The sequence below is a fragment of the Acanthisitta chloris genome, unplaced genomic scaffold (assembly GCF_000695815.1).
Source record: "Acanthisitta chloris isolate BGI_N310 unplaced genomic scaffold, ASM69581v1 scaffold8798, whole genome shotgun sequence".
NCBI lineage: Eukaryota > Metazoa > Chordata > Aves > Passeriformes > Acanthisittidae > Acanthisitta > Acanthisitta chloris.
This window is the reverse complement of record NW_008687546.1, coordinates 1-19104: the sequence shown is the minus strand read 5'-3', so window position 1 is coordinate 19104 and position 19104 is coordinate 1. Positions and strand designations below refer to the sequence as shown.

At 44.3% G+C, this 19104-nt stretch overlaps 1 protein-coding gene across 1 annotated transcript in view; it reads left to right on the top strand.

Annotated features, from left to right (window-relative positions):
* Positions 1-1300, top strand: part of KIAA0922 (KIAA0922 ortholog) — a 47098-nt gene extending 45798 nt beyond the window's left edge. The window contains 1 exon segment of the mRNA XM_009080642.1: positions 888-1300. Within this exon segment, the coding sequence (XP_009078890.1) occupies positions 888-1166 (279 nt within the window). The 3' untranslated portion in view covers positions 1167-1300.
* The last annotated feature ends 17804 nt before the right edge of the window (positions 1301-19104 follow it).

The following is a 19104-nucleotide window of genomic DNA, read 5'->3' as shown; positions in this document are numbered from 1 at the left end:
TTTTATAATTTTGATTTTTTTTCATTTACGCTAGGTTTATTTTTAATAAAACTAACCAAACTAACACTAAGCAAGAAATACTTTCAACTGTAAAAGTGAGAATTCTGCTGAGTTAAAAAGTGGCAAAACTGGTAGAAGACTTTTTCCTAAAATAAACATGCCTTTATTTAATATTTTATTCAGGGAATGCCAGGAAACACAGAAGGTAGAGATTGGAAAATACATTAGATAATTCAGTTCATTTCCCTGGCGAGCTTTTCTCCACAATGCATTTCAGTGTTTCATTCAGTTTTAAAAGTCCCAAGACTTCCATGACCTTCTCTGAGAGACTTCCCTGCAGACTAACACATCTTGCCCTCCAGGAGGTTCTTTATAAGCTTTCAGAATTTTCTAGCTAAATTCCCTAGTTCACAATTATAGTCTCTTTTTTCATACTGAATATCCCTTTCTGCTCCCAATGTGCATAGTCTGTCTGTACTGACACATACTTCAGCCTTTTTCTTGGCATTTCTAGGCATCCTTCTCTTTTAATTTGAACTCTCCAAACATGCATGGTGCTCTTCATGTGTCTTCCATTTCTTCCTTATTTTGCTTAACAGCGTGACCAGAACTGAGTAGTGTGTTCCTGTTACAGTAATATCTGTGCCATGCAGGAGGAGCTCATATGGCTTCATTTAGTGGAGGGCCTTTAAACACACACACTAATGCTGCTTTAATATTTTCAGCATCCATATTTCTTTGTAAACAAATGTGCAATTTTCTACCTGTGCATTTCCTAAGTTTTCTGTTTAAATGCTGCTTGCTTCCACTTAGTACCATGTTTCCAGGTTTTCTTTGGCAAATGGTCTGTTTTGAGTTTCCCATGATGGCTTTATCTTGCTCTACAGCCCTACCTCTCAAGCACCCGAAGCTTGTCTCCAATGTCTGGACTTTTTGGTTCCATCTGGGCACCTCAGAGTGATGTTTATGAAAGCTGCTGCCCTGTCAGTGCCACGACTCAGCATTCAACCCACGTGGAGAACCAGGCAGTTATGTGTAAGCAAGAATACTATCCGAGGTTTAACCCTTTCCGTGCCTACATGAACTTGGACATATGGACTACAGCAGCCAATCGAAATGCAAATTTCCCACTTTCAAGGGACTCGGGTTATTGTGGAAATGTGTGAAAGGAATTTGATTAAAAAATGTGAATAAAGATGCTTGCAATTTTGATTACTAGAGTAAGCTGGTTGCTGAATAGATTACAATGTTGGTGGATATTTTGGCACTTTTATATTGAAAATAAATTTTTTTTACTGAAGTCTGAGCATTCAGTGCATTTTGAAAAGCAGAACATACTCAGGATGCTGTTCTTATCAAGTGAAGGCTATAAATTTAAAATTCAATTTTTTTTTCAAGAATAAGGCCAGTTTTAGTTCTTAAAAGGTTCCATGAACCCATACTGCATGTGTTTCTTCTGAGGTTTACATTCTGTTGTATATACTAGGAGTGGTTTAGCATTTGTAGGTACAAGCTTACAACCATAAGTAATCACATCTGCACCAAACAGTAACATTGGGGACCTACCTGTTGATGCAGATCAGAGAATTTCCAGATGGTGCCACTTCTGCTGCTGACATAGTTGTTTGTGGGTGTAAACTACTGGCCATAGTAAAGAAGACTGAATTGTGTCTTGTTTATCTGGCTCCAGAATGCAGGCTGTCACTTGGACGATGTTGTGCTTGTGCGGTGTGGGTGAGTGGGCATTTCTTCCAGGAGCTTTTTTTGTGAGTGACTCCTGGCATTTTGTGCTTGTATTTTTAGCCTTTATGTTGCAATAGCATTTTTTGTGCATTTAATTGCACTGGTTTAAAATGCCAAAGCATGAACTGAAACAAATGTTTCTTTCAGAGCCCAGTTCACACCCCTTTCCAAAACAGAACAGCATTGTGTTGGCTCATGTTAGGAGACCGAATCTTTGTAGTGGGAAGGGCACCCAAGGAAGTGCTGCCACCAATGCCAGGTCTGAATCCATTGTACAAGCTGTCTCTGGTTACCCTTCCTGTAGAGCCTTTTCTTCTGGCGTGGCAGAGTGTCTGGGCATCAAAAAGAGGGGAAGGCATCTCTTAGATTCAGAGATGTCCTTGGCAAGGAGACTTGTTAAGCATGAAGAGAGTGAAGGCAGATTCAGTATCAGCCTTGTACAGCTGCTTGAAGTAGAGATGGCAGAACCAAAGCCTGCATTGTGGCTACAGGTGTTACGGTAAGTGGCAGTAGTTACAGGTAGCCACATGGGAGATTTAGGTTGAACATGAGGAAGAATGACTTCCCTTGAAGGGTCGTTCTGCAGGAGAACAGGTTGCCCCAAGGGGTGAACACTGCTTTGTGTTCATGACATGGCTGAAGCCACATGTGACCTGCTGTAGCAGTGGTGGCAGTCCTGCTCCTCATGGGAGGTCAGACTAGACACCACAAGGTCACTGTTTTGAGGATTCTGTGAGCTTGAACAAGTTCCTTACGTCTTGATCCTTAATTGTTTTCCTCTTGCCCTTTGCACACAGACTGACTGGAAGACAAGAAGCCATTTGACAAGATATCGAGGCTTTCACATTTGCTTTTATTCAAAGGCAGAGCAGAAAAGGCCCTGCAAAATAGCTGACAGCCTGCCTGCATGCAAGGCTACTCAGTAATCTGTGCTTCCAGACCAAAATTCTGGCCCTACTGGTCTCACCACATTGCTGAGCTATCGACCCAGTGCCTCTAACTTGCTGGTTCCATCCAGAAATGCCATGCCAGATCTTCAAATATTTCAGCAGAAACAGTGCATTTCCACAAAAAGGTGGTTTCAGTAAAACAGCAGTTCCTGCAAAGAAAGCTTTATTGAAAGATACCCTGCCAGCTTGTTTGGGTTAGCTCAGGAGGTAGCCACTGATTGGGATACTCAAAAGCTGCTACATTTACCTGCTTTAATTGCTTATGCAGAAGGTGCTCCTAAACATTCCTTTGGTTTCAATGTCAGAAAAATAGGATCATCACTGAATGCTTCTCCAAACTGTGGTGTTTTAATTGCTAGGAACTAGTGCCTGTGGTCTTCGGCTGCTTTCCATGTTGTGTCATGCTGGGCAGGAATCTCTTTGACTCTGGAGTTTAATCGTAATTGTTCGTGATTCTGAAGGAAAATTCGTATGTTCATATGAACTTTGATGCTCCTGAAATCAGTACTAAGCCATGAGAAGTAGTGATAACCACTGACATGCTTTCTGTGCACCTCTTGCCTATTATGGTAGGAGACTTCAGGAGGAATAGAGTGGGAGTAAAACAAAATAAATGCAAATTTGAAAAGTGATCCTTTGGTTTGAAATGCAATGAAGTTCTTTACTCCCTGGATAATGTTACTTGTTGTGTAGCATGCTCATTGGATTTTGGACATACAAAGGCACAGGAGAGAGGAGAGGACATGGAATGCTGGGCTTAGTTGACTTACTTAGCACATTCTGTTAATTCTGTTAAATGTTTCAAGGAGATCCTTGTTTTTTGTGCACTGAAGTGAAGCTTTTCTATAAGTTTCAGTAGGGAGATGCATTTCTGATATCTGCAGCAAACTGTAACAACAACAACAGAACCCTACAGAGTTCTGGTTGGCACCGAGTCCCTCATCTAAGTGTATGTTCTGGACAGAATAAATCACTGTAAAAGAGGGGGAAAAACATGCAATAAACCAAGCAAAGGCTCTGGAGAGTTCAGGGAGAGCAAAAAGAGATATAAATGTTTGGAAAAGACCTCTGTGAAAAAGTTTGTCAGAGTTGTTAAAAGTGCCAACAAAAGACAAGGGAAATGAGCCGCAAACAACTTGAGAAATACTACTAAGAAAGGCAACAGTCATCCCTTTAATCAAACCAGAATAGGTCAAGAAGCAATTCCCCTGGGAGCTGTGTAGTATTAGGCAAACTATTTCTTACAACTTTTCATAACAATAACTAAAGAATGTAACAACCTCATTAAGATTACCAGGAATAATTGCTGCCATCAGGAGACATCTGTAGCTTAATTAGCAATCCACTGAATGCAAGTGAATTTGGGCTTGGTTAAAAATCATTCCTCCTACACTAAGGGAGCTTAAGAAATAATTCCACTACAAATTTCTTCATACCAAAATGATTATAATTCTACTGGAGAGATTTCTGTAAAGACATCTTATTGTCATGGCAAAACTAATTCCTAATTTCTTGCCTTGTGCCAGGAGTTCTTTACAGCAGCACTGGGAGATTCACTGATTGCTCTGAAACTGGTGCCTTTTTTTTTTGAGAGGCTTCAGCAAATGTTGTTCTTGGTTAACCAGAGAAATTGCAAAGAGAAAACCAAAAATGCCAGGATAAAAGAGGAAAAGCTTGCACAGTTCACTGGTAGGTGTGGTGATGGAAACAGGAGGGTGTGGAATCGTGGGGGCAGTACCAAGTATTCAGCATTGATTTATGTCACAGTGTGAATGCTACATAGTCTCAGGACATTGAGTATTTTCCCAAGAAGAGAGCTGGAAGAAGTGACAGCCACCCTTGCTGCCTACTCCCAGCAGGTTTGTGGCTTTTTATATGTATATTGGGAACCAGGATTACCAAGTTGTTGCTGTCCTGGATTTTTACTGGATATATTGGCCTCATTGGTCCAGAATTTCCATTATGGGCCAGAGAATATCCCTGGCACATTTCTTGAAGGTTTCTAGGTACTATGAGAGGCAGCATTTGGACAAAGCCAGCATCCCAGTTCACCTGCCCTAGCATCACCAGGCTGCAGCAAGCCCCTCACAGCATTACAGTGTGAGAGGTACGGGAAGGGGAACCAGCCAATGCAGCTTCTCTGTAGGAGGGCACTGCTCTGCTGGGACCCTGGTTCTTGGTAAGTGGGGCTGGTACAGTGTTGAGCTTCTGCAGGAGGGGATTTGGACTGTCCAGCAGCCTGGCTGCCACTGGTCCAGCCTGGGAGCTGGGTTTGAACTCTTGGGGAGCAACAGACTTGGCTAGACCGAGCTGTGAGTATGGCCAGTGCGGTTCAAGGCACACAAAGGACAGTACGTGTCCCCGAAGGCAGGCTCAGGCTGGGGTCACCGTTACTGCCTGCACTTGCGAGTTTGTCGCGAGCATGGTAGCAGTTCGTGGATCTGTCCTACAGCTCCAAGGAGCAATGACCAGCAAGCAGCTTGCAGTGACAAATGAACCTGAAAGCTGATGGCAGCTGAGAGATCTGATTGCCAGGCAGTAAATTAGTTAATTGAAGGAAGCTGTTGACTATCTTAATCCTCTGAAGAGAGTGGAAGGGGAGGAAGCAAGGGAAGTGCTCACCACTTGCAGTGGGGCTGGCAGTGCCTTCAGCTCTACCACCCAACTTCTCTCTGCCTCGGGAGAAGTCCCAGTCATGTCTGGGAAGTCATGGCCTTCGCAGTACTACAGGTTCCTGCAGAGTGAGCAGCACCGTCCTGCTGGGTGAGCTCCTGGCTGATCTTTACAGCGGTAGGTTGGGCACTGCTCTCCAGCATTTGTTCTCTTCCACCTACAGGAAACAGTGTTTATTTTTCTTAGTCATTGAGTCACCTCCAACTGCTTTTGCCCTTTCTGCATACTTGCATTGCTTTTATCATTTTGTGGAAAAGGTGCCCAGTAGCACCTGCCTGTCACCATGGGTGTGTTTTACTTCTACCCTCGCCCCATCATGTTCACTCTCTCCAACCACTTCTATGGGGAAACTGGCTCAGGGCAGGGCTTGTTACATCCTCTTCTGCAACACCCTTGGGTGGGCTCAGAACTCACTGTCTCCTCAGGACTGCTGTGCTGCCACAGCCATCCCCTGGTCCCCGTGGCGATGCAACACTCACCCTGACTTTCTGTCAGCCTCTGCTTTCTGCCAGCCTCTGCTGGCAGAGGCTGCATCCCAGCTGGAGAAGGAGGTCCCTGGTGCTGGCTGGGGCAGTTGCCCAGTTACACACTGGAGGAGGCTCTGGTGGACAAGTCCCAGCAATGCAGCCCATCTTTGCAAGCTGAGGGACCTGGAGGAGTGGGAGACAGTGGGTGAGCTTTGGTCTGCCCCATCATGGGTAAGTGACAGAGCAGAGCAGGGGGAGGATTTGTTGTCCCAGCCCTACAAGGTGGTGTTCCAACTGAGGTCCTGGGGGCTTGCACTCACCTCTGCAGCTCATCGCTAAAGTGTGGATACAGGCACTCCCCTGCTGCTGAAACCTGAGTATTGCTGCACCTCTCTCCATCTCTGGAGTGGGTTTCCCTGTAAAATGTCTGTCCATGCCTGCTTAACAAAAATGCCTCCTTTGTCACTGTGGGCCACATACTGTGCAGCTCGCTTTTTTTGTAACCTTTGCTATATTTCATGCTGCTTTCTTCAGCAAAAACAGCAGCACAACCCCTCAAACCTTGTCTAACCCTGGGATTGCTCTGAAGGGTTTTTCCCCTGGTTTTCTGTGGGGGCTGTTTGAGGTTTCCATAGCCTTGTTCAGAGGCAGTGAAGATTCGGTGTTTCCACATGGCCCCATGCACCTCTCTGCAGTTTTTTTTGCTTGGAGGCTGCTAGCAACCTGCACTAGCAGGGACCACACTGGTCTGGAATGAGGGGCCTCCCTAGTGTACAAAACAGTGCCAAATGAGCTTCTCTAGCTGTTTTGGACCACTTCTCATCTCACATAAACTTCGTTATTTAATCACTGTCAGCTAAACTACCAGCAACCAGGCTTGGCTTGCAACTGAGTGCATATGTACACATCTCTTGGAAGGACATCACCTCCATGAGTGACCAAAAAGGCCCCATCCTCTTCAGTAAACTCAGCTCCTATGCAGTGATTTTGAGAAGGTGACAGACCATACCCGACTGTCCCTGCCATGCTCTGGGTTATGGCTACTGTATCCATGGGCTAACAGGCTGTGTCAGACCTCTCCTCCAACCACACTAGCAAAACACTCCATTTGCTAGGATTCATTTGGTTTTAATTGTGACTGGATGTACAATTTGAAGGGAGGCTAATGCTTTCACACGTCTTAGCACAGATGTGAGGAAAGCCTAAGCCTGGACCTGCTTTCACAGACAGTGACGTGGAAGGTGGGCTGCCTTCGCTGGGCTGGGGGTCAGCAGGTGCTGTGGTGCAGGACTGTCTCACAACTAGAAATAACCTCCTCCTCACGCTGCGCTGAGGTGCTGCAGCAGCACACTTAGCCATCAGTGCTATGATTGCTCGTTCTGCTTCAGGGAGAAAAACGTTTCACTTCATTCACCCAACACAACCTTGATAGACAAAAGGTGATTAGCAGTGCAGTGTAGGAAATGCAGAAGAGTACACACCAGATGTTGAAGATGATAAGAGAACCTCACAGAAACAGCAGAAAATGCTTCCCTTCCCACCACTCTCCTCAGACCTGTGAGACAGTGGAGCTCATTGCATTCTTACCAGCTGTGTTCATATGAGAAAGGCAGCACCTCAGTGGTGTTCCTCCAGCTGCCTGCAAGCAGGCTGGCTCGACCTGCCTCCAGCCCATCTCAACACAGCACACGTATGTCCAGGATGGGGTGCATGGCACTTGTGAGGGAATGGAAAATGACCTCACTGCTGCCCTGTTTCCAAACCAGTGTGGGAAACCTTTGCTTCTTCTCAACTGCCCCCGTGCTTTTCAGCCACACAACCCACAGTTTGTGGCATAAATGGTTTCTGGAGCTCAGCAACAGTTTCGTATTGATCCCCTCTTTCCTGACCTGCCTGCAGGTTGACCATTCTCTCTGCAGACAAGCAAGCAGTTGTTAACCAGAGCAGATGCTAGCCCTACTTCTCTTGGTAAAAGCCTCTGCTTTATCACAGCTTGTGTTCCTTCTTAAGTTATTAGCTTTCAGTTAGGCAACTTCCATGGTGCCAAGTTAGGCTAATTGACATCAGGCTTGCACTATGTGTGCCTTTGGGCTCCCACTGTTAGCACTGTGTTCAGTTCATGCATTTGCCAAACGCCTTTGAGTACTGAGTTTCAAATTTTCCTGTCTGTATGTCCTTGGCATGTGCTGTACTTTCCACGGCTGCAAGAAATCAGACCGTGGGTATCTTCTGCTTAATCAAGGCTCAGCTGTCCAGTTTTCTGACAGTCACTCTAGTGAGTACAGATGTAGCTTAAAGAGTTTTCTCCTGACACTTTGTTATCGCTTTCACCACTACTACATCACAGCAAGCACAGCTGGTCTCCCTCTCTCCTGGCTTGCAGGGTTTCCTTATGCTTTCAGTTGCAGCCTTGAAGATCACAGCTTGGCATGGCTTGACCTAAGCCACCTTGGCTTACAGGGTGGGATCCTCCTGATAGCAAGCAGAAACCTGGGACACAAAGACCTGATGGGGTCTGCAGAGGCTGAACTCATAGTGGCACAAGCTCTTCCTGTCTCTAAGTATTTTTGCCTTCTGAGTGAGGTTTGCAGGCAAGGTTATGAGTTTCTCTTGCAATAGCTGAACTGCATGACCCAGTTTGATAACCTACAGCAATCATAGAATCATAGAATTTGAGGGTTGGAATGGACCTTACAGATCATCTAGTCCCAACCCCCCCTGCCATCGGCGGGGACACCTCCTCACTAGATCAGGTTGTTCAAGGCCTCATCCAGCCTGGGCTGGAACACCACCAGGGTTGGGACAATGTGCAACTTTTGGAAGCCCTCAATTCACAATGTCATTAAGGAGAGACATCTTCGTGCCTTTTATAAGTGGCCTGCAGATTCATTGGTTGGTGGAGAGTTTGTTTGTTTTGTTTGCTGGGGTTTTTTTTAAGAAAGGAATCTTTCTGTTCACTTGAAACATTTTTCATAATTTATCAGTTTAAGGACTGATAAATTGCAATTAGCTACACAATTAGTTGAGGACCAAATAATGGCTTATACAAATGCTTCAAAATCCTTAACTGAAATATAAAGTATTTGTTAACTCTTTTTATTAGTTTCTTTAGTAAAATATAAGCCTGGGAACATCTTCCAGAATGGCTTACATGACTGAATCTAAGTAAGCTGCAGGTTTGGTTTTGGTTGCAAGAACCTCATGTGCAGTTTTCTGTAATGGAGAAACCTGAAGTCTAACAGTATTATTCTTTCTAAAGAGCTGATTTGAGGGATGAGCTAAAGGCTCTACATGGCCTTCCTTCTGCCCTTCTCCTTGCTTCTTCTTGTCTGAGTGGTCCTTTGTCAGTTGACCAGCCCCATCAGTGAACCTGTCAAGTTCATCTGTGTGGCCAAACCATCACTGATATTTCATATAGAGCGAGTTTGTTAGAGAAGTCCTCAATAAACTGACTATTGAGTTCTATAAATAAAAATAGGAAACAGATGGCACCAGTTTCAAGTAGTTAAGTGGTTTTTAACTAGTCCAGTAACTAATGTTCTCATATACCTACAAAAATATTACAGTTTTATCTTTGCAAAGATCAAAAGAACAACTTTGAAGCATGTTCCAGGCACACAAAGTCATGTGTTTTAATAGATGACAGACCAAATGTATTCTTACAGTAATGGGACTGACTTGCTGATTTCAAATTCCCCCTTGTATTCCTGCAGTGAATAATGCCTAATGACTGCTCTGGTTGGGATTTTTTTGTTATTTGGGTTTGGGGTTTTTTTAAAAACTTTTATTGCTACTACTGTGGACCCAGTGTTGTCTCAAACATACTGCAGATATTAAGAGAAGTTTGCAAGTCTGGAGTCTGAGAGAGAGCCTGGTAAGGAAGCATTTAATGTGAGGAAGGAGTAGGAAGCCTCTGGAGCTGCCCAGGTCTCCTGAAGGTTCTGAGTAAGTCAGGATCCACCACTGTTTAGATCAATCTTCATACTCATTAGTATCTGTTTTAACTTCCAGGAAAATACAGGGAGAAGACAGATCATAGCATGCCTGACAGGTTGTCACATGCAGGCTCTGCACTGCAACATGGTCTCTACAACAGGTTGTACAGTCTAAGATGACTGAACCCACGGGAAATGCAGCACTGCCTGGCAGCTGGTGGAAATGTTGTGTGGCAGCTGCTGCAAATTCTGAAAACTAGCCTCAGCTGCACAATTTATTCTGAAAACTGTTTTCCAGTTGTACAATTTATTCTAAGGGCAGAAGAGGCCATTTCTCACGAGCTGGAATAAACCTTTTGGAGTCCACACTGTTTTAGAGTTACAGTTGAGCTAAAGCTTGCTCTTGTACAAGATGCTGACTTTGATTAGTTTGTCAGCACAACAGCTGCTTCTGCTGAACACTGTTTTACAGTCTGCCCCTGTCCAGTGCCTTGCTCTGCTCTGCAAACCAAAGCTGTGCTATCAGAGGGGAATGCTGCTGTGTGTGCCATGACTCTTGGCCTCTTTTACCTTACTGAAACTTGGCTTCCCAGGACATGGGCTTCTGTTTTGTTTCCCTGGTTTGTTACATGAATGTTTTTAAGAAGTCCAACCTCTTACATTGCTTGATTGAAATACATTTTTGGCAGTGGAGATGGAAATGTAAGCATAGTTAAATCTCTGGATGTGGTAATGGTGCCCTTCCTCTGCATTCACCATCAAAACAGCATGGAGTTTAGTTTCTGGAAACCCTATGTATGAAGCTGGATGCCAATGTCGCCTCCAAAAATTGTGCAAAAACACTGTGGCAGGGATTTTTATCTTGTATTTCATCTTACCCATTAGATATTAATGTGTCTCCTACAACAAAATGAGAAGGAAAGAATGTCAGCTTTCTTTTGGTAGGTAAATGTATCGTATGGTAGACATCAGCAAGTCACATTTAGAGACACTTGTAACATGCTTTAAGAATTAGACAACACAGTCCTACCCCACTGACAATCAAGAGAGAGACTTGGGCAAAATTTGGGGTCCTGCTGCCCCTTTACACGTGTAAGTGTTTAGCATTTAGTTCTTGGGTGTGCCATATTTAACTGCACTGATATCTGAAGGCCCTGAGGTTTGGACACTGTAATTCCTGTTGGATTTCTGGGTCTGCTTCTGAGGATGTTCAGGATGTCTCAGCACAGCTGGAACCAACCATCTCTGACAGTCTGCTGTGGTTAAGCCCTTGTTCATATCTTCTCTACCTACCTTTTCTACAAGGTTTGATCCAGTTCCTAATCCCCTGTCTCCTTCAGAAGACTTGTCCAGAAGCTTTAGGAGCATTTACAGAGGTTTAGGGAGCCCTTGGGTTCAAAAAAACACCCCTCTACCACAAAACTGGAGCAGTCATGGGGTATCTGCCTGAATTTCTGTATGTGTCCTGCTTATTATAGGAAAAGGAGCAATGGTGACAGCTTGTCTCGGTGATTTCCCCCTGCCACAGGCCTCTTGGACAGAAGGTTATGGCTTTCCAGAGCCAGGCAAAGCCAGTGCCCTCCGCATGTGGGACCAGTCTCATCCTGCTGCTGGCCAAATGTGCAGGGCACATTAGATGTATGCAGTTGTAGGGACCCACTGGTGAGAATGGGGAGCTAGGGGATCTTGTTGCCTCTTGTCTGTCCCATCCTCTGGCTTTCCACCCTGGAGGAGAGGGAACAGAGGAAGGAAGGGTGGGTGCAAGCACCGCCCAAGGCAGACTGCCCTGCAGCACCACAGTGCCTTTGCTATCTGGTTTCCCCTTGAAAATGCATTAGGAGTTTGTCTAACTGCAGAGCAAATACACTGCTAAAGGCATGGCTTTATCTACAAAGCTGTTTTCTTGCACACCAGAAGTTATAGGGAAACACAAGGTTTGGAGGGGCAGGTTTTCCTGGCTGAACTCTGGAGCAGGAAGTGCAAGATTTTAAGGACAAAACAGGACAGAGACAGCTCCGAGACACGGTGATGAGTTTTTTATTTCCTCGTGCCTCCAGGGCAGCTGGGCTGAGGCTCTTGCTCTGCCTGCGATTTCCAAAGGCTTGCACAGCCAGGAGTGGCAGTGGCTGCACAAGGCTGGCAGCTCCCCATCCCTGTCTCCCCTGCTGAGGGTGGCCTTCACTTCTGACAGGTTCCCAGGGAGGTTTTACTCCTCTTGGGATGGCAAGAGTCTGGCTTGAGTAAGGCTGAAGCTTGGGAAGACAAAGGAAGTTCTATTAGTCATCGCCCATTTCTTTATTTAGTTGGGGTATTTCCTGGTTTCACTGTTGTACAATGTTTACCAAGACCAGCAGCCAAAGTAAACCACATGAATGAATAATTGCAGAAGAAGGAGCCAGAAGCACGGCACAGTTGTCCCATGCCTCCAAGTGCTTCAGTCATTTCAGATTAGGTGCTTGCTTGGCATTCTCCAGCAGATAGGCTTGTAAGGAATCACCCTGGGACAAACCTGCCCCCCTATACAGCCACCATCAGAAAGCTGAGGCAGGTCTGGAAAGACTCTCCTGCAAGGGGAGGGATTAATGTGCTTGCTTGTTAACTTTGGCAGAGCTCGTAGTCGTCATTGTGCCAGCAGAGTTAGGGAGAGCAATTGGAAAGGGATTACTTTATGATGAGTGGCATTCCTTGGGGATGAAGGGGTTTCTTTGGGGCCTTCCTACCAAGAGTAAAATGCAGAGCAGAGCACAAAGCAGTTCCTTCACAGATGGCAGCCTGTTTCAAGGTGAGGAGCCAAAACGGATGGAAATGTTCCCTTAATCCAGTTGCAGACCTGACTCACCCGGACTGAGTTACTGATACAAATGTCCTGTTACTTGCTGAGAAGCTATGAGCTCACAGATTTCTTGTCCAGCAAACCAGCTTGCTGGCTCCTTGCTGAATTCCTCCTGAAAAGGAAAGGGCTATCCAGCCTGGAGACAGGATTTCTCCACCTGCAGAAACAGGGAACAAGCCAAACTTATTCCCAGGCTCTCATCATGACAAGTGTGAGAAATACGTATTTTATAGAAAAGTTTAGTCCAATGAACAGTAGGGGAGAATAGTCCAGCCAGCCTTCACTTTATCCAGCCCTTCTCCTATTACTCATTGCATTTTTGTTAGTGACTCATGAAAGATTCTGTTCAGCTGGAAGGCTCTGCAAATATCAGAGAGGACACTATCAGATGGAGACTCCAGAGAGATGACCAAGAAAAAGTCCTCTCAACAGAGCGTTGTGCATCCCAGTATGCTTTGCTCTGTCTTTTAGTCTCTAATGTGACCTGGGAGCAAAGAGTTCAAGGAATCAACCCCAGAGAAATAAAGTACTCTGAAGGGCTGATTTTAAGGGAAATTTGTTGAAGCTGTTAATCATGGAACATACAGGAAATGAATTTTAAATGATGTCATAAAAATACCACATGAAAGAAGTGCAAATGTAACATAATTTCTATAAATAGAAAAGAATATTTATGCTGACAGTTGTGTAAGTTATAAGCTGAAAACAAACCAGGTCTTTTGGGTTAGAGTTGTTAAACATTGGGTGATAAGATCCAAAGAAACAAAGATCTTCTTGTGCCCATAGGTGCAATCTTCACGGTGAGTTAAGTGTGGAAGGACTGCCATCTGACTTGATACGAGGTAAGAGAGTGCACTTAATTTGATGTTCTGTCCTGTGGTAGAGCAGATGTAAGGTAGACAAATTCTAATACCCTGTGGTTATTCTATTACCTATGGTTATTTCTGAACCAACTTCTTCTTGTCCTGTAGTTTCAGCTATAGAGACAGAAGTTGGGTTTTTTAACTGCTTTCTTATTTTCTTTGATTCCTCTCCCTATAACAACTCTTCTTTCTGAAAGCTGCAAACTGCAGAGCAAATTACTTGCTCTCACACTTACTGGTAGTGTACAAAAGTCTTTTTAGCATTACTACAACCCTCTGTTGCAATCCTTGTGTAAGTTCCCTACTCAGTTTCAAGTGAAAAGTGGGATTTTTTTCTGTTTTCTGTTGCCCTGTGCTTGCAATCACCTATTGCACCAGGGGTTTGTTCTCTGCTGGAGTTCCTAAGACCTGCTAAAGGACCAACAGCATCAGCAATGTTTCTGGACCATCACTATTGGAGTAATGGGACATTGCTAAAAAAGGACTATTCCCTCTCAAGTCCATGACATTGCTGCGTGGTTTGTGCTCCCTTTCTTCAATTGTACAGGATGACCAGCCAAGAACCACTGGGTTGAAACAAAACCTGAAGAAAGCAAAGCAAAGAAAAGCATTTCCCATCAAAGCTGTCAACTAATCACACTGCAGTGGGACAGTGGGGTCAGCTGTGGTGGGACATGCTGCAGCCATCTCCTGACCATCCTGGCCACACCTGCATTGCCACAGCACAGTCATGCTCTGCATGGCACATCCAGGTAACTTACTTTGAATGTTAGAGAGGAATTCAACTCAAAGTTTGTAAATACAGGTCTTTCACAGCAATAGAAAACACCTTGGTTATGGGGTTGATCCCTAGTACGGTGTGTTTCTTTCTGTAGATACTGCGATAAAGACAAAAGGGCATCTTGCAGCACAGGCACAAGAGTTACATGGTCTGTTCTGAATCTGTCATTACTAAGCTGGTACTGTTACACTAAAGAAAATTTACAGAAGAGCAAGAAATGCAATCTGAGGATAATTTAGGAGGAATGATTAAAATAGCTGAGTGTGTGCTTGAAAATCAGCTTGGAACGTCTGTTTTCAATCATGTTCGAATTCAGAAAGTCAGAGAATGGTCAGATATTGGAAATACCTTATTATTTGAAGATGTTTTGGTGGCCCTATCAGAGACCACACACACTTCTCAAATACTTACTGACATCTTTTTATGATCAGGCTTTTCATTTTTAGTAAAAATTATGTTTTCTTGAGTGTTTACAACTCTGTTATATTCAAGCTTCTAAAAAGTTTGTTTAAAAAGTATACAATTGCAAAAGAAGACAATAGAAATAATCCTTATGAGAAACTCACAAACATGCCATTTTTCCAGTGAAAAAAAACCTAGAAAATAATGCATTTTTCCTATTTTTTTTAAATTATGAAGCTTTGATAGGCTGTAAATCCAGAAAAGTACCTACACTGACCTAAGAACTTCTGAGGTCTTGAATAACTGAAAATAAAGATTTGGAATTGACTGGTTTTCTCTTTCTGAAATCCACTGTCATGTCTGAAATATTTCATGGCATCAGATACAAAAGGAGTTAGCAGCTGAATGCAAAGCCTGAGCTACCTGTGCAAAATATATCCTGGTATTGTCTTTTTTGGAACAAATACAAAAATCTTGCTATTTTTATGGTACATGATAATGAGCTGCTTCATTTCCTGCTTAGATTCTTACCCAGCTGTTAAACACAAACTTTTTTTCTGTTTGTATAACAAGCAGTTAAATATGTATCTCTGCATCCCAAAAAAGAGTTTTCCACCTCTGCACAGGAAACAAACTGTAGTTGTTTCTGCAATGACTTGGTCCCATTCCCAGGAATGTTTCCCTTACATAAAAAAAAAAAACAAAACAGGAAAAAGAAAGCACTTTTCCAGCACATTAGCACTAGCTAGGTGCAAGCTGGAGGCGTGTCCATGCATTCCTCTGAATGAGGCAAGACGAGGTTTGATGAACCTTTTCCACGCTGAAACGCGCCAACATGCATGTCCCTTCGCCCATCCTCTCTTGAAGAAGCTTTTACTTGGAGCTGAGCAAAGCTTTTTTTCCTCCCTGTGGGAAGTTCCAGCACCAAGATGTTAAACCCTAACTTCCTCACCTCAGCCTGCCAGTGATGGCTTGCACCCGGTGGGCCGTGACAGGGTGTTTTCTCTCCTGGTGAGCTGAAATGAAGAAGAAGCTGTCCAAAGAGTGAGGGTAAGAGATCCCATTCCTCTCTCTTCCTAACCTCCCCGTAGTGTGGCCTTGTAGGCATCCGGTTCCGAATTAGGAGCGGGAGGGGTTACGACGATTCCCATGGCAAATGATGGCACAAACAAGGTCAGTGTCGCTGTAAGTGCCGTGTTTATTAACAGCCAAGAAGAAAACAAGTCATAACAAGCAATAGGATACAGACAGTTTAGAAAGAGCAAGTGTTCCCACTTAGGCAGAAATGGCATTTAGTTTTGTTAAGTAATGCTGATACAACTGTTCTAGAAAAATGAAACTTTCCGTGTTATTAGAATAAGCTTTGGTATCTTAGCCTGCGAACACAAGATAAGCAGAATTACGGAGAGTTTGCTAAGAAAAGTTACCACCATGGAGCCCTGCAGCATCCTGTGGGTCCGATTGTCAAGTGGTGGGGAAAATCTGGTTCCCTTGCTATTTATTATTTTTGCCCCACCCCATCTCCAGAATTTTCCGCCTCTTTCCTCCAATCAGTCATGGAGGTTTTCTCACGTTTATTAGTGCCTGAGCATAGTCTTGACTTCTGGTTATGTAACCACATGTGTGCTGGGTGGACTCTAGGGGAAGGGGGATCTTGATGAGGCAGCCTTCCTCTGTCAAGCACCTTCATCACTGTATCTATTTTTGACCTTGTCTCTGGGGCATGTGTCCTTGCTGTGGTGATCATGCAGTAAAACCGCAAACAGCCAACATGGCAAAGCTGTGGTGGTCATGCAGTAAAACCACAAACAGCCAACATGGCAAAAAATCAAATGCCAGGAACACCTAGCCTCCCTTTTTTGCACCTTGTGGTATAAACAAGGAAAAAATGGTGAGACATTTTTGGAGTTTGGATCAGTCTCACATTAGGGTACTTGAGGACCCCAACCCTGGGGTATCTAGAGCAACTTTGATGGCCAGGGATGCACTGGGGGGAGAGCGCTGTCTCTGCACAGGCAGGTTCAGTGCCTGCTGGGAGCCAAGAATTGTAACAACCATGGTTGTTGCTCCGTCCAGAATCCTGCAAAATCCTTGTTGGGAAATAGAATTGGCACCTCATTTACTTTAAAACTGGAAATACAGTTTATTTCTCCAAATACCTTTTTGGGCAGCCCATAACAAATGACCTCTGTCATATAGTCTGGGATACAACAAAGCAAACTGAGCAACACAAAAGAGTGAGATAGATGTAGAGCAAAGAAAATAAAGTCCTTCAAAATACAATGTAAGTGGCTCTCCAGAAAGCTAACCAGAGATAATTCCTGATGATCCCTTAAAGTACAAAAACTAGTTTTATACATTGATAATGTTGAACCAATCAACAGTATGCAAATTGCAGAAAATGTTTTGAAAGAAAATATGATTTCTAGATTATGTGTGTTTTTAGGGGATGGATCCCCAGCGGCAGCAAGCTGGGAGCCTATCTTCCCAAGTACATTTGGACTGACCTCTGAGGTCTCAGTGAGGAGCTGGGCACCTTCCACTGGGATGCAGGAAGCTCTGGGTGGTGCTCAGATGAAGTTACACTCAACCAGATGTATATCCAGATAGACCTCTCCCACAAGTTGCACCAAGGAGTTTCATCTGTTGTTGGTATCAGCTTTATATTTTGCCTTACTCTCCACAGCATGCCAGGAAGCCTCGTGCCAGACATGGACTCCACTGATCACATTGTGTGTTCATCATTTAATTGCAGCTGAGCTACTCATCAGCGTGCTTGACTGGCCTCCAGCCCAAAGCAGGTTGGGGGAGCAAGCAGCAATGGTTGTGGGGATCCATTCTGTGTGAATTGTCTCATAGTCTTCATTTTGTAGTGATCTCTGCAGTGATGATAACAGAATTTTGTGTGTTTGTCAGAGTGGTCTGCAGAATAGGGTGTCAAAACTTTCTCTTTTTTCACTGTGTATTAGTGGATAATCCTAATGTTCCTGTCAGAAATGATTTTTTTCACTCCACCTAAAGTGCAAAGTAAGAAAGGAACTGTTGTCCAGGTTTGCCTTGCTTTCTGTTGCTTTCTGTTGATGGAGTTCCCTTGCGAGTCAAAAACTCATCAGGAATACTTTGGCAGAAATGACATTTAGTTTTGTTAAGTAATGCTGATACAACTGTTCTAGGAAAAGGAATCTTTCTGTATTATTAGAATAAGCTTTGGTATCTTAGCCTGCGAACTTCCCCACTAGCTCCTCCTTGGTTAAGGCAGCAAATCAGTGTCATGTTTTCCTGACTGAATGCTTTCAGAAAGGATATCGTAAAAATAAATCAACAACCCTGCTTCCTTGGCAGAGGCAGCCCTGTAGGCTGGCTGTTGAGTGACTAACCATTTACACAGTGTTATCGTGCTCTGACACAACACAGAATCGCCCAGAAGAAAAATAAAGGGAATCAGCTCCTTCGCATTTGAACTTTCAGTCTGAAGATCTAACCCAGAGGATTGAGCAGCTGGGAGGGTAAGCCTGGTAGGGAACACGGCAAAGTTGAAATAGGTTACTTTTCATTATCATGTTCCTTTTTGCTGTAGTTTGAAGTTGAATACCCGAAGCCCTGCAAGTCAGATTAAAGCACAGGCACCAGCAATGTATGCCAAGGCTCTGCTTCCAGGACCATGAAAGGATGCCAAGTCACTCTGCTTTCAATTACATGAGTGTTATACCTCCTGCTCCAAAGACTGCAAGCACAGATTTGACTTTTGGCTTTTCCTTGCCGTCCGTTTCCAGAGGGGGTTAGGTTGACAGCACGCCAGGCTCAGCCCGTCTGGCACCACTGCAGCCAAACTGATGTACTGTCACATCCTGTTACCATGGGTAAGTATCAGGATGCAGTTTTGTCCTGTTTGCAAAGATTTGGAAACCATTTATGCTCATATTACAGGCTGGTCAATGGATTCACGAGCTCCCTCCCTTTTCTCCTGCTTCTGCTCTTTTTTTGAGGTGGGGATCTGGGGCAAGGTGTTGCCTGGGTTTGGCTGCTTCTGCACTAGTCACTAGTCCTGTCTCAGCAGAAAAGCTAAAAGCAGCTCTGAATGTGGATGCTGACACAGAGAAGGAAAAGTGGAAGGGAGGGGATGGGCAGCATCATCCTTTTGTGTGAGACTGGAGAGGGGAAGTGGTTAAAGGGTACAATATGATACTCCCAGATATTGCAGGAGATGGAGAAGTCAGTACCTCTGGCTGGCAGAGGGGAGAGGGCTGCAGTACTCTAGCAACAGGAGTCCCATCATAAAATTGTTTCCTAAGAAAGCAACACAGATGCAGAAAGAGGAGGCAGTGGGGTAAAACAGTGAAATAATCCTTGTAACTCTCATGGCAGACTGACTGAGGGCCAGTGCTGCCTTTTGATTTGTGGTTTTTGGTTAACGAGTTTATCCCTGTGTGGTTCTGTTCCCCCTCCCCCATATATAT